Source organism: Apostichopus japonicus, chromosome 20 (assembly GCF_037975245.1).
Source record: "Apostichopus japonicus isolate 1M-3 chromosome 20, ASM3797524v1, whole genome shotgun sequence".
Classification (NCBI taxonomy): Eukaryota; Metazoa; Echinodermata; class Holothuroidea; order Aspidochirotida; family Stichopodidae; genus Apostichopus; species Apostichopus japonicus.
In genome coordinates, this window is record NC_092580.1 from 22,876,400 (window position 1) to 22,902,949 (window position 26,550).

Sequence of the window (26,550 nt, forward strand, 5' to 3'; positions counted from 1 at the left end):
TTTCATAATTCCTATGTACCAATTTGTATGTATTAACAAATACAAAAGATCCAACAAATTAAGGGTACAAGACTGAGAAAGCAAAACAACAGGATGAATTTGGTAAACAATGTTTCATGATTTAATTCTGAACAAAAAACATTAAAAATAGAAATATAGACATATAATACAAATAAACTTTGTAATAAATATATAAACTTTTAAGGTAAAAATGTAGTTTATTGGAAGCACACACTTTAAAGAAAACATTACACTGCACACACTATATACAAAAAATAAACAAGAAATTATTCTTTTCTGCACACACGTCCATATATGGAGAAACAGGTTCACAAATTATGTATAGAAATTTTAAGAAATGCATAATTCAAATATTGTTAAAAAGTCTATAAACTCCCCTGGCTTGGCTTGCATTCAAATCTGCTAATAACTAATTGACCTAATGGTAAATATTCAAATTAGTGTTGAATTTGCCTATAACCAGTGATACTGTAATGGACTAAAATTGGAAACATCAGACATTTGAAAAATAATTTGTCTTTTCTGAAAAGATTAGTGGTATTGGCATTAGGTTTGCAAATGAAGTAAAACACCAAATTTTATCGGCTTTATAATGTTAAGAAAACTCGCTAATTATAAGAAACCAAATGATTGCATAACGTCATAGATCTTTTAGCTGAATGTATGAAGTTATATGTAAATATGCACAAGTAATTAATAATGCTCACCTTCATTGTGGCTATTGGTGAGACTGCGTATGATTTCAATAAGAAAATGTACAGTCAGCATATAATGAAGAATTATGGCTCTTCATATCTGACAGACAGTGAACCCCTCACCACTCAAACAGCTTCCCATTTGATTAGTTGATCTGCAGAACTTTCAAACACTTTTGTTTCCCTGGTAGTCGGGTAGGTAACCCTACACACCCACTGATCCTTCCATGTTGATGAGCTATGCATGTTATCTTTGAAAGGTCACCATGACCAGCACCAGCTCTTCATAGACACTGGAAAGCCATTGGTGGTCACTTGTCTTCATACTCCAACAATTGCATCATACCACCCTCATGGATAGTTAAATGTCTTCTTTAGTCTCCTCAGTTTTGAAGAATTTACTTGGAGAATTTAATCGAGCCCTCTTGAAATGACTTCTTTGCAAACCCCTCACCAATCAATAACATCACAAACCATAGGTGGGAGGGCCCCTATCCTAGTATTGGTAACAAGTCTCAGCACATCATCTAACAAGACTCCGATAAAACCTTGTCATAAATGAAGAGATGATTTTGGTCTTTGTCGTCTGATACTCGCAGCCATCTCTGATCCTCTTTGGAATCCTCCCGATGAGTAAGGTCTCCTGTTTATTGTCAATAGTTTACCCTCCTCCTCAGGTTGGTGGGACCGGCACCCCTGCCTCCTTGGCAGGAAGCTGGAAGTCTCCTCCACGATAAATCCTGAAGATCTGCTACGATTCCTTGACGTCCCATATTGATTCGATTCCGCTGAAGGGATTTGAAAGACAAGAAATGATCAAACATTGTAGTATTACTCCCATAGTGTCCAGGAAGTGTGTGATACACTCCCATTACCACTGAGGGGATTGGCAAGGGGGGTGGAGAGGGGTACAAACAATTGGAGCTATGTTGTTGTTGACACTGACAATTATAAGTCATTTGAGGTTAACTGAATGTATGAATTTTGTTTTTTGATCATACTAATCAAGACAATAATCATAATAATACACCATTCTAATATAGTGCAGCACACACTTCCATCTTACTTGGCTAAGAAAATGAAGACAGAGTATTAAACAGAGAGAAAAACTATAACATTGAGAATAGCTGAGTCTGAAGTAATACTTCATAGCTAGGTACCTATTCAGCATCTTTAACTTGGAGAGGCAGACATTACCACAGAAGGCAGAAGAAGACTAAACAGCAGGATATAGACCTAGACTTTGTGGCTACAGCGATATTTAAAAGATATTCAAAAAACTATCAGTTTCTCCATTCTTTCAAAATTAATTCATTAAGTAATTGAAATTAATTCATTAAGTACTAAGACAGCCAACAGATCATCCAAACCAAGATTGCTTCCACTGTTCAATTTGTAGGCAAATCTATTACTTCTTAGAAATTTTAATTTTCAAAACATTGATCATTTTAATAATTTTCATTTTTAAACACATGACAAAGTCAGTTCACACTGATACTTCCTCAATGCATGAATTAATTTTTCCACATATTTCATGTAACGTGTGATGAAGGGGTATCACATGTAGTAAGGCAATTCATATTCAACTAAATTGGACATTCCTCATGTCACTAAATATCGACATAACGAAATTACCAAACGAGCCTACTTCTTTTGAATTTCTCTATTATTGCTAATAGTCCCATTATCAAAGCTGTTTTACACAGCACCTGATGGTGATTTTGATTCCATAAATTAGTCACACTTTGCTCTCACCAGGTCTTGATTGCTTCTTTAAGCTTGTTCGGCAACATTCATGTATCTTCTCATCTAATAAAATGTTGAAATCCTCCAGTTGTGTAGCTGGAAGAAGACCTCTCCACACCAGGTAACCTAACCAAAAAAAAAAGAAAAGAAAAATGCAACCAAGAAATACCAAAATTATATAAGTTAATGACTAAGGTAACTTTGGAAAAAAATACATCACAGTATTAACCAAGAGCAAAAGTATAAAAATGATGATATTCTGTAAAGTAATTACTAGAAATAAAAAAAATAAAAATAATGAAATGTTTTGATGGTATCAAGATTCAGCGAACACGCACGCACTTCATTCAGTTTTAATATAACCATGTTAACTTGTGAACACAAATACCGTCACTATGTGTTTTTCACATCACTATGTGTACCGTCACTACACACAGTCCTACTATAGCAAGTTTTTTACAGTAGTCTTGTTACAAATTGTGACTATCTGATAACAAAAACCCCACAGAAATGCAATATTTTAGCTTTAATAGTCCACTGATAATGCAAATATTAAAGACAAAGTCATAAAGGAACGTGGCAAATTATCTCTCTTTACTATACGTGTATATATCTTCAAACACTTTGCTATGGCTTTCCTCTCTCTTTCCCGAGGAAACTTTTCAAAAGACTAGACTAATCAAAATGACCATAATTTAGATTAATTGTGATAACATTTGTTCCAAACAAAGCCCATTGAGGTGTGTCTTACAGTAACTATTCCAACAATCAATCTCTTGATATGTTTTCATTTCCATGAAGTAGTTAATCGTGTTACCTGTCCAAAAGGATAAAATGTGTGCAAGTATTCCTGCTCCATTAGTAATTACACATCAAATTTACGGACACAAAAAGTCTATGGTGAGCAACTTTAGACCCGCCATGCGATTCAAATGCTTTGATAAGGAAGAGAGCATAACCTGTACTTTAGCGATAGAAAGGAATATCAAAGGTATTAAATACAAATACAAAAAGGTAATCAGGTGGATTAAAGCAGCTACCTTTATGGGAATTACAGATTATATAAATAACTGATTGTACTCAGATGAATAGCCCTACCTTGTGGGTGTACTAAGACAAGTGTTGGAACAGAGGTGATACCAAACATGTCAGGCACTGCTGGAGAATAGACAGTTCTTTCCTCATCTTTGAAAAATAAATAGAAACTAGCTGTTAAATGTTACTTTATGAAGCCCTCACTGCATGTAAATATCATACCCTAGATATAACATATAACAAGCAATATCAACTGGTTATTAAGGTATTTGTATATATTGCAGATATACATCAGACATATCAGAAACAAGGAGTACTTCAAAGTGAGTTTTAAAATCAATTTCAATTTCAGGTATAACAGTAGTACCTACAACCATGCTCATGAAGTAGCTAAATAGTCTTCTTAAATTATAAAAGAATTGTTTACAGGCGGTTGCTTCCAAATTGGAGGTGGATTCAGCTTTGCTACACATGTCTCTCATCTAAACTATTTCATAATATTTAACACATATATTCTCCATGTGTAGTTCATCAGAAAAATGTGACATAAAATAATGATAAAAAGAACATTATATACAGCACACGAATAACACCATCTGGGGCTCTAAGCTACCCTATGCATGACCCTTCCTCAACACCCCCTTCCCCAAAAAATTGAGTTTCGGAGGCACAACCCCAAAATAGAAACTTTGTATCATGTCTTCACTAGAAGTGTTTTCTAATTATTATATGGCATGGAAACTAAGACGAGCATGACAAGGCAAAGTGCTAAGGGTGACTACAAGTGATATCAAAGGGGCTGTCATGTGGTATATGTAAAGGTCATGCCATGATACACACATCCCAAGCCATGGAATTTCAGAGCTGGTATCACACAGCAAGGGTCGCTATGGGCCAGGCATGATAGAAATTAAGAGTGAATGGGAATGACAAGGGTGGGGAAGGTACGGTAATGTATATATCATCACTAGATCTTTTACAAAAGGAGCAAATTTCTTAGGTGAAAACTTTACCTCCACCAGAGACTTCTTGGCAACAACAGGTATGTCTGACTGCATCGCTTGTCTTCCACCCTCTTGATAGAATCATCTTAGCAAGATCAGAGTAATGCGGCTCTAGGGGTACCCGGCCGCAGCAACAAGCAGCTGAACAGGTCAACCAAGAGGTACGACCCTTGGCATATTGAACGAAGAACGACATGGCATTCTGAGAGGCAAGGCACCTGCATGGCAGAGGGGCAAAATAATAAAGCAAATTGTCACTTCAAGTTATACTGTCCCTTACATATAAAATTGGCAATAGGGAGAAAGGGGTTATTTATTCATTCAAGGTGCAAACGCAGTGCTAGAATTTGCTGTGGTCTATCTATTTTGGTAAAACATTGACATAAAGTGCATGCAGAAGCATAAATTATCATTGACTGAGTTTCGGTATCATTTTAGTTCTCAGAATATGTAACACAACATTGATATTGCACTAAACATCTGATGAAAGGTGGCTGTCAAAAGAATGAATAGGTTTGACTCAACCAAAATGTACAGTGTTTTAGACTGCAACACAAACATTGCCCTGGTTCCTGTAGTGGTGTTTTCATAGTAAATGAGATATGTTTAGCATTCACTCTGCAATTGTCATTATCTGACATATATAGCTTCAGATGCCTTGAGAGTTACAATGACTGACGCTTTGTTGCAGTCTACAATTGTTAGTGTGAAAATTAATCTCTCGTACTTGAAAGTCCCAAACGTAAATTCCTGAAGTTTTCAAACCCTCTACATTGTTGCCAACCCATGTCAGAGGGTCCATTGGACACGACACAGAAATAAAAGACCAAAATGGCCAAAAACCTTTGCATATGATAGGGAGAAATCTCACCAGTGATTCCAAAACAAGATCAGAGTGGGTCTCTTGTTTGAAAGTTTTGTAGGAACTAGAAGGGAAGTAGTCTTATGATAAAGATCGTAGACCATGACAGATGGTGGAGGGATGCGACGAGATGACTTTGTGCTCCTGCCGAATCCAACCAGCATCCTCTGGGTTGCAATCTCCTCCTTGTAGGTCTCCAGGTAGCTACAACATCCAGCCGTAGGGAATCTGTAAATTGCATTGTAGAATGTGATGCGATATTTATAAAATAGATAGATGCTTAAAGAGAACAAATAGTTAGAGAGAGAAAACATTTGATGTTGAAACACAAAGAATCTCTCACAGGTGTTGGTTGTTATAATAATAACTAGAAGACAATTATACGATACATCACTATAGTGTTACCAAATCCAGAGGGTAATCATTTTATGGAGAAGCAGTTTTTGTTGTTGTTGAAATCTCAGCGAATTGGAAAAGAAGTACATGAATCGTCACCACGAAATAAAAACATGAAAGTGATATTATTAGTTCTTAAATATTCTGATAAAAATCTGACAAGAGGTACACAAAACTATTAAATTCTTCTAAAAGTTCAATTTTAGAGGATTCAAAAGGAAAAAACTGCTATCTGATGATCATTTCACCAAAATGTACAGCAAAATATTATCAGGTAAGAACACTTATGTGGTACGACAAAACATACCTGCTTCCAGCACTATGAACATTATGCAGACAGCGATGTGTAAATGGAAGAAATGGAGTGGTGTCTACCAACACCATATCTGAAGGGTCACTGTCACCCACTGGGTGGTCGGTAACTGCTACAAGGATTATCCGATGTTTACCATTATATGCACTGAGCTGTAAATGAGGAGTATTAATTATTCAATATTATTTATACCAAAAAAGAGAGCTAGAGCTACATGGTTAATGAGGAATAATAATTAGTATATAGTATTTATACCATAAAAAAGAGCTAGAGATACACCGTTAAATGAGAAACATTAATTTGTAACAGTATTGATCCAAGAGGTATAGCAGGATGTATACAATTTAATTTTTTACATTTTATGTTTTGGGAAATTTTGTGGAAGTATTTGAAAACAAAACAGAATGAATGACATTATAACTAAATGATTTCTACAGACATGTAGTGAAAACAGGGAAGAAAAATATACAATCACACTTTCCTTCCCTTAGGGATAACATTTGACAGTAGTACCTTCAAATATATTTTACAATCTCTTACTAAACTATTTACAACCATCATAGTTTTATCCTTACTTTTATCATGATTGTTATTATTCTCTTAAAATCATCTTGAGAGATAAATAACTGATTTAACTTCTGATTCAACTCATGTGAATTTCTTGGTTTGTAGTCATACATGGGATAATGATTGTATCTAATGAAGATTTTATTATTTTGATAAGTCTGACAGAAACAGTAAATTCCTCTCCAATGTTCACCTCATGCATATTAGTTTTCATGCACCAGTGCACACACAAGCCCTTTCAGTCTAGTTTTATGAGACCACACAAAAATGTGGTAACATCACAACTCACACTAAAGTCCTGACAGCAACTATAATCTCATATTAAGTGTAAGTCAACCCATCTTACTATCGATACTTGTGTCTAACATTTCTGCCTGTGTTTTAAAAAAGTTAAGTTTTAAAAGGAAAAGCATTCCATACTTGTATGGTTGTATCAGTAACATGAGAATGTAGAACAAGCCCGTGAGGTTTGTCGTTGACCAGGATTCTATAACCAGAGATGGTTGCATCCCCATCATCTTTGGTAAGATCCCAGGAGAGATGGACAGAGACTGTCCCTGAATAAAGAGAAACATGTAGAAGATTACTAGTAGTATTAACACTTCAAATATCTGCCTCTGAAAGGATTGGCAAAAGATCATGATGATATACTCAGTTAGAGGTAAATGACTAGGTAAATAATGGAAGGTGACATGTACCTGCCTGTCTATCTGTCTTTCTGTCTATCTATCTGTCTATCTATATATCTGTCTGTCTGTCTGTCTGTAGATCTGTCTATCTATCTATCAATCAGGATGACTGTAGGCATAAAGTTAAGTTTGTTATGTTATAGATTGTTAGAAGCCACTTCAATCGGTCCAAGCAGGTTGTATTGTTATGGAACTTTTATCTTTCGACAAATGACAGTTGAAACATTTGATGCTCATCAATCAAAGTGGCTGGACAATAAAGACTAGTACAAAGACTATTTCAGTCAGTTCCCTCAAAAGCAACACAAAATTCTCTGGGGGAAAAAAAGAGACTGTTATTGCCTCAACAACACGTTTACAATGTATACAACTTTGTCATTGGCAAATGAGTTTGGATGTTATCCTTCGGTACTCAACTGTAGGTATGAAGTTTAAGAAAAAGTATCTGGGTTGATTAATTAAAATTTTAATCACATAATGGAATGGATATTATCTAACATTTAGGTCTGCAGTGAGGAGCCAATGTCATCACCAAATAAGTCTGAAAGAAGCATTCCAGAGATTAAGCATACTTCAAAGGTAAAATCTGAAACTTGCAATTACCTAATAGAAACAGTTTACTATAGCACTGATATTTTCCTTCTTTGTTGGATAATGGACTTATCATAACAAAAATTCTGCCTAGAGGCCCCCCTAAATGTTCCATCTAACTAATACTTTGCAAACCAACTCAACTTTACAGCCCTTTAGAAGGTTCAGGCACAAGGAAGACACCACATGAAAAAAAATGGCATTTGCTCTGTCTAGAAGGGAAGGAATTTGAAAATATCTTTTCAGAGATTCTCCAAACCACAAACTCAGTTTAATAAAAATATTTAAAAAAATAATATAAATATAAAAATATACTGATTTGAAATGGCTTTACCTGTGTGCTCAGCGATTCTCTCCAGACATTTCCTCAGTTTGCTCTCAACCACCGTGAGGGAGGCAAAGTGGGACAACCTCTGTTACAAAGGAAGACAAAATAACATCATGGATAAAAATATTATTTTAAACGTACATCAATAGGTAATGAAGCCCAAACAGGAATATAGAAGAGCCGGAGACTGTATTTACTAACACAAAATATTTAAAAAAAAATATGAAGTAAGCAGACTTTATGAGAATTGTTAATGTTAAGATGTAGAACTACATGTTGAGTACATTCTAAGAAACATTGTGTACCACTGATTCCCCAACATCAGAGCATTTGATCTATTAATCTGTGACATTCTTGCTGAGCTATTTGGTAAGATTTGACATGTGATACAACTTTGAATACAGGCTGTTTGTAATGAGCTAATAAAATTCATTATGATGATAACATTCCTTAATACCACTTTCTCCAAGTAATAGTTACCTTTCTAGCTAGTATTTCATCTTTGATTTGATGGTGAAGGCTGACATCCAGGTGATTATCAATATCATACAATGACTGAAGAATCCTAAGGATATATAAGGTAAATGGTGTAAAATGAACGAAGCAGAAGAGGGATTAGCATGTGATGAATATGCATGAGTAACTAATTTGCACAAATAGGAGAGAAAAATGAAATGCTCTTGGTATGAGTTAAACAATGAAATTTACTGATAATGGATTGGCTAAAGAAATTTAGATTGAAGAAAAAATTAATGAATGACCAGGATGAAACATGGAGATATCTTGATCATCACTTTATTTCCCTTTCTACTGTTTGAAACTACCTAACGATGACAAACAGTATTTTCAATTTGAAATTTTAATGTAAAATGTATAAATGAAGAAGGTCAGTTGAGCACCAAGTGAACACCAAAATTAACAATTTATTATTTTTATTAATTTTGAAAAGCTTTTGTCTGACATAGCTTGTACCAAATTTGGGGTTCATGGAGATGAGAATTTTACTTTACTTTGAAGAAGAGATCAACTTGCGACGACAAACTTTAGGAGCTCAGTCTACAGACATGAGACTTCGGATCTTACCTATCTTGGCTGTTAATCAGTTGGCAGGCTTCCGTGTCGAGCTGCTTCCTCTCAACCAACGTCGGAACCGAGCATCTCAAGGTGGGGGTCAAAGGTCGTCGTGCAACTTCTGCGACCAACGCCCTAGATCTGATCGGTCTATCTAAGCCTTTCAGATGTATATCTAGGTAAAGCAGATGTTTGGTGCGGGGGGCAAGGCTTGTGAACTCTACAGACTGGCAATGAGGATTCAGGAACGGTGTGGCTTTGTTAAGAGATGGATTCTTTGCCTCGGGAAGAGTCGAATCCGTGGTATCTGGAGCACAACGATCTACCATGCAGAGTACCTACAGACAAAAATTGAGAGAAACATGGATGAATTTACTTAAAGCAGCATACAAGGTTTTTACTTCCTATCACACTGTACATTATGACACGAGGACATATTCTACGCAAATTTAAAGAAAAAATCAGGGCTTCATTCCTCTTCACATATCACTCTTCAAAGATGCAAGTTCAACAATATTGCATCAAACAAAACCTACTATAGTGCGCACTTTAAGGACGGTAAGGGAGATTGAATTTGGTTGAAATAGCTTAGACATTCAAACAACCATATCTGGAGTTACTGAGACAGGGTTTCAACTAGAAGCAAACAATATTTTTCTCTTCCATGATAAAAGTGGCATATTTTCTGCCATCAGAATAACCCTTTAACATATAAGCATTCTTTGATTAGTTAATTTTACCTTCAGTTTTGAAACAATAGCTCCACCTGTGGTGACAGGCTCCTCCCATTTGACTCCAATGGAATTAACCTTGGATGTTGATGCCCTCCGGAGGTCAGGGGTCACAACCCCTGGCCACATGATTGATACTGGGTCAGATTCTTTACTGCTGAATTCTTGGATACAGCATAAGGCCTGAAGATAGAAAATTACATGAAAAAAATACAGAGCAATATTGTCTTGAAATTATCAATGAAAGGGATAATCACTACATTTATGCTTTTAAGCTTTATAAACAAACAGATTTCACTCTACATCCTAAGGAAGATGGGTTGCTTTAGTTAAAGCAGTGGTAGTAGAAGTAAATTGAGTAGACATGCAGGTCACATCAAAAGGATGATAATTTTAATAGGTAGCAAGAGACATTTAAAACCTACGATATGGTCTTAACTTGAAACCGTTATCGATCACATAAAAATTTAAATGTAAAATTAAATGTATAACCACATACACGCAGCCTTCACAAAAAAAGAATTAAATGAAATCTACGGTATGAATTCCGTATTCTGATACTTTCATAGTTCATACCTTTAATATAAATGTATACTTTTGACACATTTTCCCATTCCTGAGGGTGTAAGAGAGAGTATCGACTGGAAGGCTCAGCCTCTCCTGTTGGTTTATCGTCTCCTGGTTTATCGTCAGTAAATATCCATTGAGTCTGGCGCCACCAAACTGCTCAGGCTTCTGCCAAGTTATGGTGCACCCTTCAAAATTAGATTCCCTGTCAGAGGAAGAATAAGTGACGGTGAAGTGAAATATTCGTCTATTTTATTTGGACTTTCCAGATGGTCGACAAGAACAAATCGATGAAAAGCGGCATTGTTCTAGGCTGCAAAACTCTGAAAAGTTTGTGCCTCAACTCAACCTTGGTCTCCAGCCACACCTATCCCATCACTCTCTTTTGTCCTCTTGCTTTTTCTCATAACTTAAATCTCTCCGCACCAGTAGTCACATAAGGCCATATATGTTTTTTCTGATAGGATAAGTAACATATGGTTCTCTTCTAATGTTTTCATATTTTATTGTTTTGCTTGAATCTGAGTTTGTGAGTTTTAATTTTCTTTGCTTGATATTAGAATATGCTATTTTGTTTTTACAAGACCAATAAACATACAATGAAATCTAACTGGTTACAATTACATAAATGTTGTTACCTCATGAAACTATTTATGGTTATAGTGGCTGTTTTATATCATCTCTACAGAGCTGAAGTATTTATCCAGGATATTTAATTTCTCTATCAATAAAGCTCACCACACAAGCCAGACAATGGTTTGGGGATAAATCAAAGGGCCTTTGGCTTATCAGTTAAAACCATATTTTTGTCATTCAGGTACATACCAAACTCTTAAATTGTTATACAGTTGAACAACTTGGTAGCAAGAACCACAGCTTAATAATGATTGGAAAATTTTATACCAAATATGAGCATCTCGTAACTGCTGCACAGCACACACACAAAAAAAACATACAAGCCATGGTTAAGTACTCATTTCAAGAAATTTACGTTAAAGTAAGACATGGGGGCACAGAACACTAGGAATTATAGTAAATTACGAAATGTTGAACATTTTTTCAGAGATATTTTAACAAGACTGAAGAGCATAAAATAGTATACAAATAATGAATGGTTATGAGTGCAATAGTGCAATATTTCATGAGTTGAAGATGGAATGTTCCATTCAACAAGGTGCAGCCGAGTTGAATGGAACAAATTACATCTTTCAACGAATGAAATATTTCCACTATTGCACGAATGGAAACCATTCATTATTTGTTTTATACAACATATTATATTAAGATGGGTAAAATGCACTAATGCAACAGATTGTTTTGAACAGACAGGTTTTGCTGCTCTCTAATTACCATTGAAGAAAGTGCTACCAAAAAAGTATAACCCATGGTTCTATTTCATAGAGTGGAATAGAGCGGATTTTGCATGCAATCAACAAGCAATTGACCAATCAAATGACCAGAATACAATTAGGTGTTGTATAAAAGATAATATCTCACTGCATAACGATAACTGGTGTTGCTATAGGAGCACTGGTTTGAACAGTCAGCTGTTGAGAGCGGCATATTGTATCTCCTTGTCGATTGAGTCCATAAATCACTAGAAAAATGGATGTTCCTGCTACACAGTTCCTGATAGTAAATTGTGTTGCATCTCCTTTAAGAAGAACATCAAGTTCCTGAGACAGCAAAGAGAGAACTAAACCTTTAAGAGCTGTTAAGTTGTGGATTCACACTGTCTGCTTGTTTTCAAAAACAAAGTCATGATTACTCTGTTATCTGTGCACATAGAAAATACAGAGTAAAGTTAAATGTCACCCAAATCTCATCACTGTCAACCATTATCATATAGTTTTCACAAGACAATGCATATTGCATACATCTTATACTAAACAGTCATCAACACTGACCCCCTACCCACCCCTCCCCCCACATCCCTCCCCATGCAGTGGAATATCAAATAATCATCCACTAACTTCAACAGACATTTTCCTGTCACCCTCAAAGCATTTTCCTTGTCAATGTGTAAATCTTATTCTAAGTTTAACACTCATCAATTAATCTCTGATGAAGGTTTCGTGGTTGAGAACCTCCTGGGATACTTTTGTTTTGCAATGTTTAGCATCTCACATAAGTCACATTGAGTGATATACTGATGTCATTAAGTGCAACATAATTGTCTGCTACTGGGAGACTTTGGCATGTCAAGTGATTTATTGAATACAAAACCTTGTGTACATATAAATACCTTTGGTTTGGCAACACTACTCCAGCAGACTTTGAACTGATACACATCTGAAGAACTTCCTGAAGAAAAGAAAATGTAATTGATTTATGTATTAATAATTATGAAGCAGAAAAGTATGATCACATTAGTGCTTACTTTAATTTCTCTGCCTTTTTTGTTTGTTTGTAATTTTACTTTCTGTTTGAAATCCATTGGCATAATCCCAAAAGACCACAGGTAATAAATCTACATCTGAAGAAATTAAAATAACTGAGCTGATATGAAATACTCAATAACTTACTGTAAGACTTGTTGTTACTTACAACTTTTAGTTGTTGTATATAAAACAAAGTCTCATGTAACCACAGCTACATCTCAGCAAACTTTTAACAATCTGTTGACTTTTGCATACTTTCAAACTGCACCAAAGAAACTACATGCTTTCAATTTATGGATCACACCCTCCCCCTCACCCTCCCCCCCCCCGAATAAAAAAGAATTAAACACAAGAACATTGGCCTATTGTTTATCAATAACACCCACCTGGATATGGAATGGTCCATGATACAGTCACACAATGGTTTGTTACCCTATCAACAACAACTGAGACTGTTTCAGGCATCAGCTTTCCTCTTGTGTGACTCTTCCAGATGTGAGATTTTGTTGTTCCTCGGGCTGAATTATCGATTATCTCAAAAAGGGATGGATTCTTTTGAGTAGCCTCTGGTGTCTGAATTATGACTGGTTCCTGCAGTCTCGAATGTGAACTGATGGCATCATCTGCCACAGCAGCTACATTTAACACATAAGTTCTGTCAAGAAAACAAAATATGATTCTTTGACTAACTTCAGTGGCACTGTCTTGTAGAAGAGCAGATGGTTTCCAGTTGAGTAACTCTCAATCCTTTTGTTGACTTCATAATTAGAGTATGAACTTATTCATTATAATATGGCATAAATAAGTTAGTGACATATTTTTATATATCATCAATTGTATGTCATATAGTGGCATTAGGCAAGAGCCCAAATTTGAGCAAAGGAAATCCTAACTTATTGAAGCTACCATAAAGTAGAGTAACTGCATATTTACTACTTAAAGTATTTCAAGTAGAGTAACTGCATATTTACACTGTTACAGCTCTATAAGTCACTGTGATGATTTTATGGTCTGGCATATATATTGTAATGCTGTTACTGTAAAGTTGTGGAGCAATGAGAGTTCTGTGTGGACAGTGTGGAACCATTGTGGTAGTTTAAATCCCCTTGGAATTATTAAGGGGTTATCTCTCCTGGCATTAAGTAAACCAGTTGTAATTGTTGGCAGATTATGGCTTTTGTGGCTGCTCCTATGGATTGGCATGTGTTATCAGGCTTATCCTGGGATTGTGATGTAACACATGTGATATTTTCTAGGGATACTCATGTGATCACATTCATCTCTGTAAAGGAGTACAATTGCTTGGGGATGGTATAGGAATGCACTGTAGTATTTGTGTATTATGTCTTAAGCTAAGTTGTAGTTGTAGTTGTTAAGGGATTTATATGAATCTGACTAGTCGGCGCTACTAACAGAGGAAAGTGTTACAATATATATACTAGAGGAAAATATAGGTAAAAGGGAACTTTTTTCTTACTTGAGTGGTTGGCAAGGCATTATTGCTTGGAATGTTTCTGAGGTTAAAACGTTACCAACCGGTTTGTTGTTCATGTAAACCTAACCAGGAATAAAAAGAATGGAAGAAAGGAAGGTATTGAAGTCATTCAGATTAATTCAAACTACTTTCTGCTGAGCTACAAGGATTTTATATATATTTTGAAAGAAAAATGATGCATAATGAACCTTGAATGTGTACACAAAAAGGATAATTTTGATTGGAAATTATTTCTTTTTAAAAACACAGTCATTAATTTTTGATTAACTTATTTTTAATACACACATTCCATTTTGGATGAACTGCTAACTCCATAAATATTAAGCCAAAATAGAACAATAGAAAACAGTCATCAGCAACAAATTTGACTGATTATATATGAAGATAGATTACAAAATTACAAAGCACAAATTAAAAATGAAATTGTGAGGCCTAACTGACATATTTTTACTTCATTTAAAGTAGGCAGTAATATAAAGGTAGTAAGGAATAGGTATTGCTTTAGTACCAGTGAATATGCAAAAAGCTATTTTTCATTGTTCATTGATCATATAACATATAAAGTCACAGTTTATCATTGTACTGTGACTGCTTTTCCCTTCCCACCTTACCCCACCACTTTTTAATATGCCGGAGATGAGAATACTGGAAAGCTATGTTCACACATTAACATTGCCTTTTATGGGGTAGCTTTAGGATATATGCATATCTCTTTACATGGGGTGGGTAATGCAGGGAAAACATTTTTAATAGAAGTTGGGTCGTCCAAGAAGACCAACTTTTAGTTTGGACAACCAAACTCATCAGTGGAGGATAGCCTGCCGGTGATCAATTTTTTACATCACATTCAGATTGCATTGTAACTAAATTCCCCCGAGTAGCTACAATGATAAATTGGTCTCATCCCCAAAGCTTGGTGTTATATTCACCAAACCTACACATCTCTCATACAGTGCACATATTGCTGTTCTATGCACCAAACCTACACATTTCTCCTACAATGCACATATTGGTGTTCTATTCACCAAACCTATACATCTCTCATACACTGTAAATATTACTGTTTTATTCACCAAACCTACACATAACTCCTACAGTGTACATATTGGTCATTCATTTTTTTTTAAACCAACTTTGCTATTCCGACACCTAAACCCTGGTTGTCCAGGGGGACTACCAGATAGAATTATCCTTAAAAATTTGTGCTGCAAGAATAGTCGGCCACGGAATTTAATGAGGTTAAGAATCTCTGACAATAGCTCACCTGGAAGCCGGCTACCTTGACGTCTCCATGTAATCTGGGCTCAGACCACTCCAGCTGGATATGTTTGGAAGTGACCTCCTTGCAGGTCAGTGTAGGGGGATCGGGAGGACCGGGGATGAGTATCTGAATACTCGGAGAGCTGAGGTCTTCCCAGACTCCATCCTCCTTAATAGCGCTCACACTCACATCCACTACACAGCTGAAAAGAAGAAAATGATAAAAGCCATAATTCAAAAATGCATTGTGGTTTTGATGATGTAACATGAGCAGTTTTCTTCATGAATCTGACATAATGTATAGTGAGGGTGTACATGTTTACAAGGGTTTATATTTTTAGGCTTCTTTAACTCAATGTGGTACTTCTACACACTAAATTAGAGAATGATAAAAATAAAAAAAAACTACTGCATTACAACTTAAATCCATTTGTACAAGATTGTTATTGTCTCTTGATTAAAAATATCTGCACCTTTTTTTACAGTAATAATTTATTATATGGCCTTTCAGAGGTTAGTGGAATAAAAATTTTTTCGTAAAATGAGTCCCACACAATTTGAACAATGGTATCAATGGTCACTTCAGGGCCATTTAAAGAATACCAGAATGCTGTTTGGTTGGTTGGAGCTTGCATTTTTCTTTGACCAATGACATATGAAAAACAAAGAAACTTTGTCATTTTTTCATTTACTTCTGGATCACTTGCTCAGATTAGTATATAAATTTAACATGGTTTATTTGGCCCAGAATCTCACTGATTCAAATGATGTTATCCTCACAACTTTGTAATAAGAGGAATACCTGTGGATGGAACTTTACAGACCTTCACTACAGTTTGAAGAAGACAGCAGTCTCATAAAACAAAAATAGTCAGTTTGTCATCTTTCTTGGTCATTTAATGAGGCTCAATGCTATAGCTTTAAATGCTTACATATAATAAGCCACATCTATTGTCACCTTATTTACCTATCATGATAAACTGGAATGAGGCATGAACTAGCATTGCTGTGTACTCTGGTATTATTTTCTCTTCCATCCTTGTTGCACATCCAGGAGATATCATATCCCATGATGCCTTGCTCTTCTGCCACTCCGAAATCCGGTAATCGCCAAAGGACCTTTAAAGTCCCATTGGCTGTTTCTCCATCTTTTGAACTGCAAGATAACAATGATGATATAAAAAATGATTTCAAAGGGAAAATATATTCACAATTCATACTGATGAAATGGTATGATTATGTAACGTAGTGGGATACAGTCCAGGTTAGACGGGCAAAAACAAGGGAGGCCTATTCTTGAATGATGATTTCAACTCAAAATGGTTCTGAAAATTATAGGTCAGCATGGGTAATGATTGTTTTGGAATTCAATTACCAATTTGTTCATTTAAGTTTCCTTTTTAAACTAAAATCTGGGGAAAGAGTTGTCTCATTAGGATATCATGACAGATAGTGTAAGCAGTGGAAGAGATAATTAAAGCTCTTTCTACAAGGGCCAGAGCAGAAGGCCAAAAAGCATTAACATTTTACTGAAACCTAGATTGAGCAATGAGCAGGTTAAGTGGGTAGGGTGCTCAAACCTACTATAGTACTCTAAGATCTTTTTTTTTTTTTTTTTTTGGCAATACTGAAATGACATGATCCAGATTTGGCCTGTACCAATTGACATTCAGGGATATTGACAACCTCTAGTTCAGGTGGTTAGTATCAGCAGATTGGTCAATGTTTATAATGCCATGCTTAACTGGACTTCAAGGTACAATTAAAACGACGACAACTCACCCGTCCGGGTAATTAGCATCCTTAGTTCCTTGATTTGGAAGGAATGTCGCTTCTACGCTGATCACATTTCCTGTGACTGGTTGTGGTAGTCTCAGATGTAACTGACGAGATCTGATAACGTCGTAGTCAGAGATATCCTTCAATATTGACGACCTCTTCTTGTTAAATTTTGTCCACCTCCGGCAAACCTCCACTGCAACCCGTCTGTTTGACGTGACAACGCAACCTAGACTGACATTGATGTCCTTATTTGGGGTGCAGGTGAGGGTGGTAGAGGTACTGTGAGGGGCTAGAGTGGACTGTAACCGATCATTGACGAATAACTGGTAGGCCAACAACTCTGATCTCAGGAGATGGCAGCAATTAGCAACTGTTAGATGTGAAAAATACAAAGTAATTACTTAATTAAATAATTAATTAAGATATAGCCATGTTCAGTATGAAGTGGTTAATATGGGATATTGGATTCTAAAAGTGAATACAATAAAATAAGAAAGATTTTTTTTTTGATAAATGCATATGAGCAGCAGTTGCACATCTGTGTTAAATCCCTATATAAATTTTACTTGCTTTGAAATTAATGAAATAATACAGCATATATATATATATATCCTAAAATATATATAGATATTTATAGAAAGCAAGGTGTTTTAAAGCCATACACCTGAGTTTAAAGCCATGTTTACTAAACCAAACTAAATAAAATGAAAATGACTATAAGCAAAAATGATAATTTGTTTTACAAAATATCACAGCAGATGTTAGAAATCTACATAAAAAAATAAAAAAAAATGAAAAATTTAAAATAATGAATTCAACTTTTTATATGCAGAGGAGAATAAGACAACCACATGCATAAAGTATCTTACCATCATCAGAATTGGGAAGAGATAAGGCAAGTTCTGGTTTCCACCATTTCAGATCTACATGGTAAGGGCTAAAGGAGGATAGTAATAATTCTGTGGGTTTGATGTGTGCTGGTACTCGTACTTCGAGAGGTTCACACTCCAATTCAGTCACTTTATTTGGTGTTTCTGGAAACGAAAATCCTGAAAGACTTGACTGGGCAATTATCTGAAAGCTGTACGTAGAGCAAGGCATAAGATTCTGAAAGACAACAGCATATTCTTCTGGTCTACAATCTAAGCTTTGTACCAGCTTTGTTTCATGTTCCTTCTTCCCATCTTTGGAAGGAATTTGAAAGACTGATTTGCACACGGCTGAGAAGCTCAACAATTTGATTCCCTTCTTTGCAGGAAAGTTCCATCTTAGATGGACGGTGGTAGATGTGACTTTGGTGCAACGAAGATCTGTAGGCCTGGCAGAAGGCAAAGTTGTCACTCTGATTGACGTGTACGGTAGGAGCTCCTCGTCTTTGGTGATTTGGGTCCATTTTAACTGATTAATTTGTCCCGAGTTCTTGGAAGACTTCTTCAAGTATTTTTCTGTGATAAGTACCATGTGAAGTTGGTAGGTGGTTTCAGGTTTCAAATTTCGGATTGTACTTGACATTCTATCTGGCAACAATTCCTGGCAAGCTACTGTCACTTCTTTTTCACCTTCTTTGGTCATTACAAACACCTTCAAACCTGTGGGGCAAAAAAAAAAATAAGATTTAAAAGAAAAAAGTGTTTTTCAGAATTCTCAATTTTCTGAAAATTTTCAGAATAAACGTTCTGTTGGTTCTTAATTACCTTCTGAATTTTTCTCTGACATTTGCAGAGGATAAATCTAGACAAAACTACAACTCTTCTTTCTGAGGTAATAATAAAGTGTACCAATATCAGTCAAGGTGACTATGCCTTGTTTCTCTAGCAATTTTCATGTCACTACTGATGATAATTATAATGTTAGAATAACTTGGATATCAAACCTCAACACTCAATGAAATCCTTGAAAGTTAATTGACCCATGCATCTCACTCAGACGAGAACCTTTGATAAAATATACATTTCTCTTTTGCATCAATAGATTACAAGTGCACCACAAAAGCTATTAGTTGCTATACACCGTGCTACAAGACTTTAACAATCCCACTGCAATAACACAGAGTCCATCATAAATAAAAGTTGATCAATGTTACTATGAGAAAACAAGTTTGCTAAAAGTTGGAAGCATGGAATGACAAATTTAATTTTCATGTCAGGAAAGTATCTATCTTCTAAAATTAAAATATATATATATAAATATATATAAAAGTAGGATTAAGCATAAATATATATTGATGGAATTTACTTTTCATAGAACCTGACTGAGGCAACTTGATGACTAGCATTGATAAAACTTTAATCCAATAATCATTAACTAATTCCAAAAGCAGTTCACCTGCATTGATTTTGTTATTAAACTTAGTGACTTCAATGGATACTAAATTTGCATAACCATGCAGTTTAGTAGTACGAATAGTCAAGTTATGTAATTATTTTAGATCGGCTAAAAATTTTGGACACTAGCAAACTGAATACATAGGCTGCCTTGAAGAACCACACAGTGCAATACTTCAGCTATACAAATACTTCCATTAACTAATATTGCCATCGGTTATTACTTGAATAAGATAAATAAAGATGAGATATTAACCTAATGCCTTGGATCCATCACTCTCAGGTGGTGGAAAATCCCACTTCAGTTGGATCTTTTCAGATGTCACATGGACAGCTTTAAAATTCCTTGGCGGTTGACAGAGTTGGCTGGTGACAAACGTCACTGGTATAGAGGCTGCAGACACATCCACTGCTACCTCTTGTCCTGAAATGATATTAAATTTTACAAAATGTGTTAAGAAAAAAATTAAAGAATAGCAGATGATGTTATGCATTTAAAGACAGCGTATTGGAATAAAAGGTAATTATTTGGGCATACGATAAGGTAACATTAGCTAACAATGATTTACTAACGAGCAAAGACTTTTAGCAAACAAAAAGTGAGAGAGATAAATGATACACTACATATTAAATAAGAAAATCTTTCAGCGTTACATCAACTTTGGAATGTATGACACATGCAGTAAAAAATATCTGCTATTCAGTCACCTTGACTTTATCTTAAAATGAAGTGTATATACTAATTATTGGCTTACCATCTGAGTTCATGTAATTTACTTTCCCTCTGGACTCAACCAGTACAGTATACTTTGTCTCTTCTTCTAGATTACCAAGCCTCACATTACAATCTGCAAAAATAATAACATGTTTATGAAAAGTCTTCAAAGTGAATCCATATTGCTAACAAAATAGGCTAACTTAGACTGATAACAAATTTAACACACACAAAAAAAAAAGAAGAAGAAAGGTAATTAAGTATTTATACTTCCTAAAGCTATCCACATACTGCCTGATTGAATAAAACCGAAAGAGATGCAATGTCATCAAGGGAATAAGTAATACTATGGTAAACTGGTACAATGGTAAATTTGAATGAACACTAATTGTTTCCCGCATACTCAGGAACCTCCCACACTTGCAGCTGTTTTCAGTGAACGGTCAGTGTTCACATGAAAAATTATCTCTGTTTGATTGGTTACATTTGTTATAACTGGGCAGTTGTACCCATTAACTGCCGCACGCTGCCTACTGCCAGTTGAGAAAATGCTACATTCTTCTTGATTAAAGCTTGAAACTGGCAGGGTAGGGTTAAGCATGCAATGCTGGACTAGCCATGATATTTTTTATGTTATGAAAGTCAGCCTGAGTTTTGGGTTGTGTTTCAGAAGGTCAGGGGTCACAGGTACCTGTTGTTTCTGTGTTGTGCACATCTCCTCCTTCATCATCCTCTGTCTTCCACCACATCACACGGTAAGAAGTGCCATGAACGTGATGGAGCCTTGAGATCCCTGAGAGCGATGTATTACAGGAGAAAACAAAAATGGCCGATTCTTAGAATTTTCACTCTGTTCAGGTATGGTTACATAGTACTAGAGAATTGCGACTTTATTACTTAGTTACTACCACAAAATTGTCGACTATGAGATCACGTTGGTGCCAATTCTTCAGTAGCACACTGTCCTACGAAATGAATGTTTCATATCAACTTCTTGCTGGATGTAATGATTGATTGATATATTATTCCTGGCTGCAATACTAAGGTGAATATTCCTTCTTAAATTCATTCTGAATTAAATTTTCAGAATGCTGAATGAAAAATGATGAATTAAATTCATTCTGAATTCATTTCTGCCCACCCTGTTAATCTTCCTTGCTAAAGTTATGTTAAAACATATATTATGCTAGGCTTGATCCAAATTAAGCTACAAATGCTGCATGTTAAGATCTTCTAAAAGTAGTGAAAAACATGTAATATATGATACTGAATAGATTTTTGAGGCCATTCTAACCCCCCTACCACCCCCAAGGCATCCCCATTACCACATGAAACATCTTCTTTAGTTACTAGCCTTACCCTTGCTCCAGCATAATTCAGCTCTGTTTGAGTGAACGTTGAGAACACAAAGATCTTCTGGATGAAGGACAAGCTTGTCATAATGGATAGTTAGAGGAGTGCTGGTGATCTCGTACTGATATGCTGTACCTGTCAATTGATCATACGATCACAGTTATGTTCATAATTTGACCAAAAATGGAGATTTGTTGTGATATCGCTATGTAAATGTAGGGCAATGCCATTTTGGCATAGCTGGCCTGCCTTAGAATTTGACTCCACTGGAAGCTTGTCAAACCCTTGCGCTCAGATTGAGAGATCCGTCAAGGCATGGGGTAGCTTTGAAATCTATTGTTATGTCATACAACATTACTTTCACTAGTTCATGCAACACATCCAAACTTTCCAAGTTATCCTTAACTACGTTTTGGTCTGCTTTTGCAAGCAGTTGAAGTTGTAATTCTAATAGCTCTATGAGAGCTGGCTAGTATGGTGTAGGAGAACACGCTAGCAGGATTAATACATGGATGAGAAATGACTCTAAAGTGTCCATTACATTCTTGTCGTCACCGGTAGAGACCCGAGCGCCCATCACCCCACCCCCTAGAAATGTGATCACCACCGAACATCCTTTCCCCCGGCTTTACAGTAATATGTCAAAAAGTATTGAGAAAGACAATGAGAAGAAAACAATACAGATACGTTATCGTAGCTATGCAACATACATAATTTTGTGTAACATAATATGAAATAGTTTTGTTCTAGTTAATTGACATTAAAACATTTTGGCTGACATGAACTTGACAACCAAAGTGTACAAATGGATCTAAAAAAAATGGGATAATTTACCAAATATGAAGTGATACTGTGGAGAAGTCAGATGTCAGAATGTTAGGTCAAGTTTTCTGCTGAATGAAATGACTGTGTTACAAGAATTACCTGCTGTCCTTTCTTCTGCATGTATGATCTTTTCCTCACAAACAGCAACAATCTGAATGACAGCGTTTTTACCGAGTTCTACATTTTCCACTGTTGCTCTGTTAATGTGAGGGCTGAGATATGGACCTTTCCGAGACCCATCAATCAACCAGTAATAATTCTAAATTAAAGAGAGATTGAATAATTCTGTAGTAAGTTAAAATGACCAAAATTGTGTTGTTAGGTACGAAAAGCTAAAACGTTGAACTACAAAAAGTAAACCAACCGTTTAACATTCCTGTCTATTCTTCAAAGATATTTCTTATTGATGTAGGAAAACATGAATTTGTTTGTTGTAGGATTTACAACTTTATTTCTACAGCAAGCTAAACCAAAATGACAAATAACTTGGAAAGAATGACCTCAAAAATTCCCTTAGAGCGCACTGCTGACACCATGACAGCACCAAAAAGAAAACCTTCTGGATATAACCGTAAAAAACTGTGACATGATGGCGTCTAGAATGTACAGCTGTGTTGTAAAATACAAAAGCCAATTGGATCAAAGCCTCCGTTATAGGGTCTTATTTCCTTAAATCCTAAACAATATATTAATCAAAGCTCCAATAAGTTACTGCAAAAAAAAAAATACTTCCTTACCTTTACAAGGACATTTTTAGGTAGATGAGAGATATTCCAAGTGATATCTACACCGACAGGATGTAGACATTTGATCTCCAGTGAAACTACCACCTTCTTTTCCAGTTCAGACTTCACTAGTGTACCATATTGATCAACACTGTCCTTGAAAAAGTCAGGAGCATATTTAAATGCCTCTCTTTTATCAGACACCTGCTGAGAAAATTCAAATAAAGAAGTCTAACTAAAAAAATAAATAAACGTGTGTAGGATAAGTAACATTTACATCCTTTTTAAATTATATGGTAAAATATGATGTGAATTGATACATAAAATGAAGGTTCATGAAGGCATTATGACACACTGTAAATGTTGACAAACTAACAGATTCTCTGACAATCACTGCAGTGTTTATACAGCAGAAAAAGATGGAGGCTTATGATAACAGTTGCCTAAACTGAGTAGTCTTAGTATTGGCCTTTCATTATATACAAATGGTGCATATTTTGAAGCATGGAATGTGGGCTACATTTTGCTACTTATAGGGAACATATGCACATGATTTCTTCAGCTAAAAGTTTTGCACAGTAGAATTTGCTGTTGTCATTGACTGATAGAACTATTCAGAATTTGGCACATAACGGTACTTATTCACCATCTGTTCTTGCTCATCACAGTTGTTTACATATTTCAATATAGCAGTGAAGTTTGAATATTAGTTGCCTTGCTATTAAAGAGCGAATGACAGGCATGATAACTTAACACTAGGAACATGGATATCATACAGTTTACAGTGAATGCATCTAGGCCTACTGCATGATAGACTTATGATCATACCGACTGTTCCTCCTTCGTCTTTCCAGTGATGATCCCTGGAGGCTGTGAATCATCCATTTAATTTACCTATAATGTTTAGGCCAGGCAGTGTGTATCTGTTGTATGACAAAGAAGCCGCAGGATCAATAGCAGCATGGTGGGCTCATAATTGACGCACTTAAGGATTGGATTGACGATGTTGGTCAACATAAAACCCAAATCAATCAACTGCATGCATTTTTCATATGTGTAGTTCCTTAGAAATGTAATGATCTCAAAAAATATTTATTGTTCTGTGCCTACCCAACGTACAATTGAGAAGAATGTGACCACAAAATGTCTGCTGTGTTTAAAAGTTCTTTCATACCCCTAAATTGACACATTCGTCGATAAGCTAATTGTAGTGTAGGCCTAAGTATACATTCATTGACTTTGGATGCTGTTTACTATGCTCTGAACCTCTAAGCTCAGACAGGTCAGGTCCCAGAGAGTATTGGTATTATATTGAGGTAATTTTGGTTATTTTTAGGGAGTTGGATTTCCAAATGTCCAAAAAAACGTGCAAACTTGGGGGGAGGGTGTTACAAGCTTAAAAAAAAACACAATTTGATCAGCATATACCTGAAATGGATTCAAACTCGTGAAATATGTAACTCTGCCTGACTGATAAAAGTTTAGGTTGCCTGCTGTATCGTTGCTAGTAATATCTGAAGGTGCGTCAATTACGAAGGTGCATCAATTATGAAGCCTTTACTATACTATATTAACAGTCTGTCTTTAGCAAAACTTCATTGGGCTATAGGCTAACTACTTCCACTGAGTTTATATGTTCAGAAGTGTAAATGATAGGACATATTTTGAGGTTAATATTTAACTATTGGATATGCAACAGCTGAAGTATTTATAAACATAATGTTGATAATGGGGAGGCTGTGTCATTCCGCCATTGGTACATTTCACCATGGAAAATATGCTCTCTCCGCCATAGAAAAAGTGCCATTCGGCTATGTTCCTCCAATGGCGCCCAAGGTATTGCACTTTGTATGGCAAAAAGAGCACATTATTGTGGGTGCACTGTAGGCCTATATGCACTGTATATTGCTTCGCTTCACGCTACCTATAGGCCTGCAAAATCCACAAAGACGTTCGTTTAGATCAACAATCAGAATTGGACTTTTTTATAAACAATCAACCTAAATTAATTTGATTTATTTAACCAACTATATTATATATTTGAAGACAGCGTATCGACTCTTACGAACTTACAATTAAAACTATTCAATCAACATGTACATTAAAGACTGTGTATCTATTCCCCAATGTTGTCTTAACTACAATTCAGTCTAAGAGGGTGTACCTATCCTTCCACGCGAATTTAAACAAAGTTTCACGGATACAGTCCATATTTATATAGGCCTAAATGTAAAATAACCTTTAAAGTTGAATAACTGAGAACACATCTTTGTCTCTTATCAGTATCAGTAAGCCTTTGCTTAGCAAAAACCCAAAAAATTAATTACCAAACTCAAGACTACTTACACAAATTATTTTACCCGTTTGCAAAAGTAATACAGTAAAATTAAGGCATGCATACCAGAAATTAGGAAAATTTTACCTTGCATCAACAAATTAGCCTAAATAGTTAGGAGTTGGCTAGGCTAAATTACAACTTAAGTAAGCTACCGTAGCCCTATGGCTATACTACTATTACTATAGTCCATAGCCTAAATATATTTCACTCAGTATCACATTCTGGAGGGATCTAGCCTCACTTCAAATCAAACCAACAATAGAGAGATTGTCATTCCCGTTGTCTCCTAATTTAACATTTGTGCTCTAAAATCGCGAATTTACCGTATACCATCGTAGTTATACTACAGCCTAAGTACACTGTACAGTAAAGTGAGGAGCCTTACTAGCGGCCTCCATAGTCTACTGTACAGTAGGCATTCATGATATAAGAATTCGCAAAACTGGTATAGAGCAACTCAAACTTTAAACGCTATTTGCCTAGCAACGCTTATTTTAGTGAGTGATCAGAAAACATGAACATTGTTTGGATGTTTCCGTTCTCATCAGGTGGCGATTTTTTTCAAGAATGTTGATACCTGTACTTCCTGAGACAAAATACACTCAATTTATCGAAAGGGAATTATTGTAGTAGACCTACTATCGCCTGTAGGCAGAATCTTGCCATTCTGTATAGACATTGTGCCTTGCCGATAAACATTGTATCTGAATACAAAGTCACTACAGTGCTGTGTCAG

General features: G+C 35.7%; 1 protein-coding gene across 4 annotated transcripts; it reads right to left on the minus strand.

Annotated features, from left to right (window-relative positions):
- Positions 1 to 85: 85 nt before the first annotated feature.
- On the minus strand, positions 86 to 26,550 carry LOC139961423 (uncharacterized). 4 transcript variants are annotated; one of them, XM_071960572.1, is made up of 28 exons: positions 26,454 to 26,550; positions 24,305 to 24,399; positions 23,489 to 23,680; positions 22,851 to 23,010; positions 21,933 to 22,061; positions 21,265 to 21,366; positions 20,614 to 20,706; positions 20,115 to 20,282; positions 18,404 to 19,123; positions 17,535 to 17,904; positions 16,720 to 16,908; positions 15,757 to 15,955; positions 14,475 to 14,554; positions 13,384 to 13,652; positions 12,862 to 12,920; positions 12,114 to 12,292; positions 10,626 to 10,821; positions 10,059 to 10,232; positions 9,331 to 9,656; positions 8,728 to 8,812; positions 8,254 to 8,332; positions 7,060 to 7,196; positions 6,067 to 6,224; positions 5,373 to 5,591; positions 4,511 to 4,719; positions 3,561 to 3,647; positions 2,472 to 2,588; positions 86 to 1,504 (listed from the first exon to the last, which is right to left on the minus strand). In XM_071960572.1, the coding sequence occupies exons 2-28, from the start codon at positions 24,359 to 24,361 to the stop codon at positions 1,269 to 1,271; spliced, it is 4,989 nt and encodes a 1,662-aa protein (XP_071816673.1). In that variant the 5' UTR covers positions 24,362 to 24,399; positions 26,454 to 26,550; the 3' UTR covers positions 86 to 1,268. The 4 variants fall into 4 exon arrangements, with proteins under 4 accessions (XP_071816673.1, XP_071816670.1, XP_071816674.1 ...); XM_071960569.1 differs by having other exon boundaries at positions 23,489 to 23,683; XM_071960573.1 differs by lacking the exon at positions 26,454 to 26,550 and adding an exon at positions 26,392 to 26,410.

What these genes read in the sequence shown, in the direction of transcription:
- LOC139961423 (XM_071960569.1), bottom strand. Translation starts at nt 24,361, where the DNA reads ATGGATGATTCACAGCCTCCAGGGATCATCACTGGAAAGACGAAGGAG. An exon ending in TCTTCCCAATTCTGATGATG is followed by an intron (nt 17,905 to 18,403) that starts GTAAGATACTTT and finishes CACATCTAACAG; the next exon opens with TTGCTAATTGCTGCCATCTC. An exon ending in ATGCCTTGCCAACCACTCAA is followed by an intron (nt 13,653 to 14,474) that starts GTAAGAAAAAAG and finishes TTTTCTTGACAG; the next exon opens with AACTTATGTGTTAAATGTAG.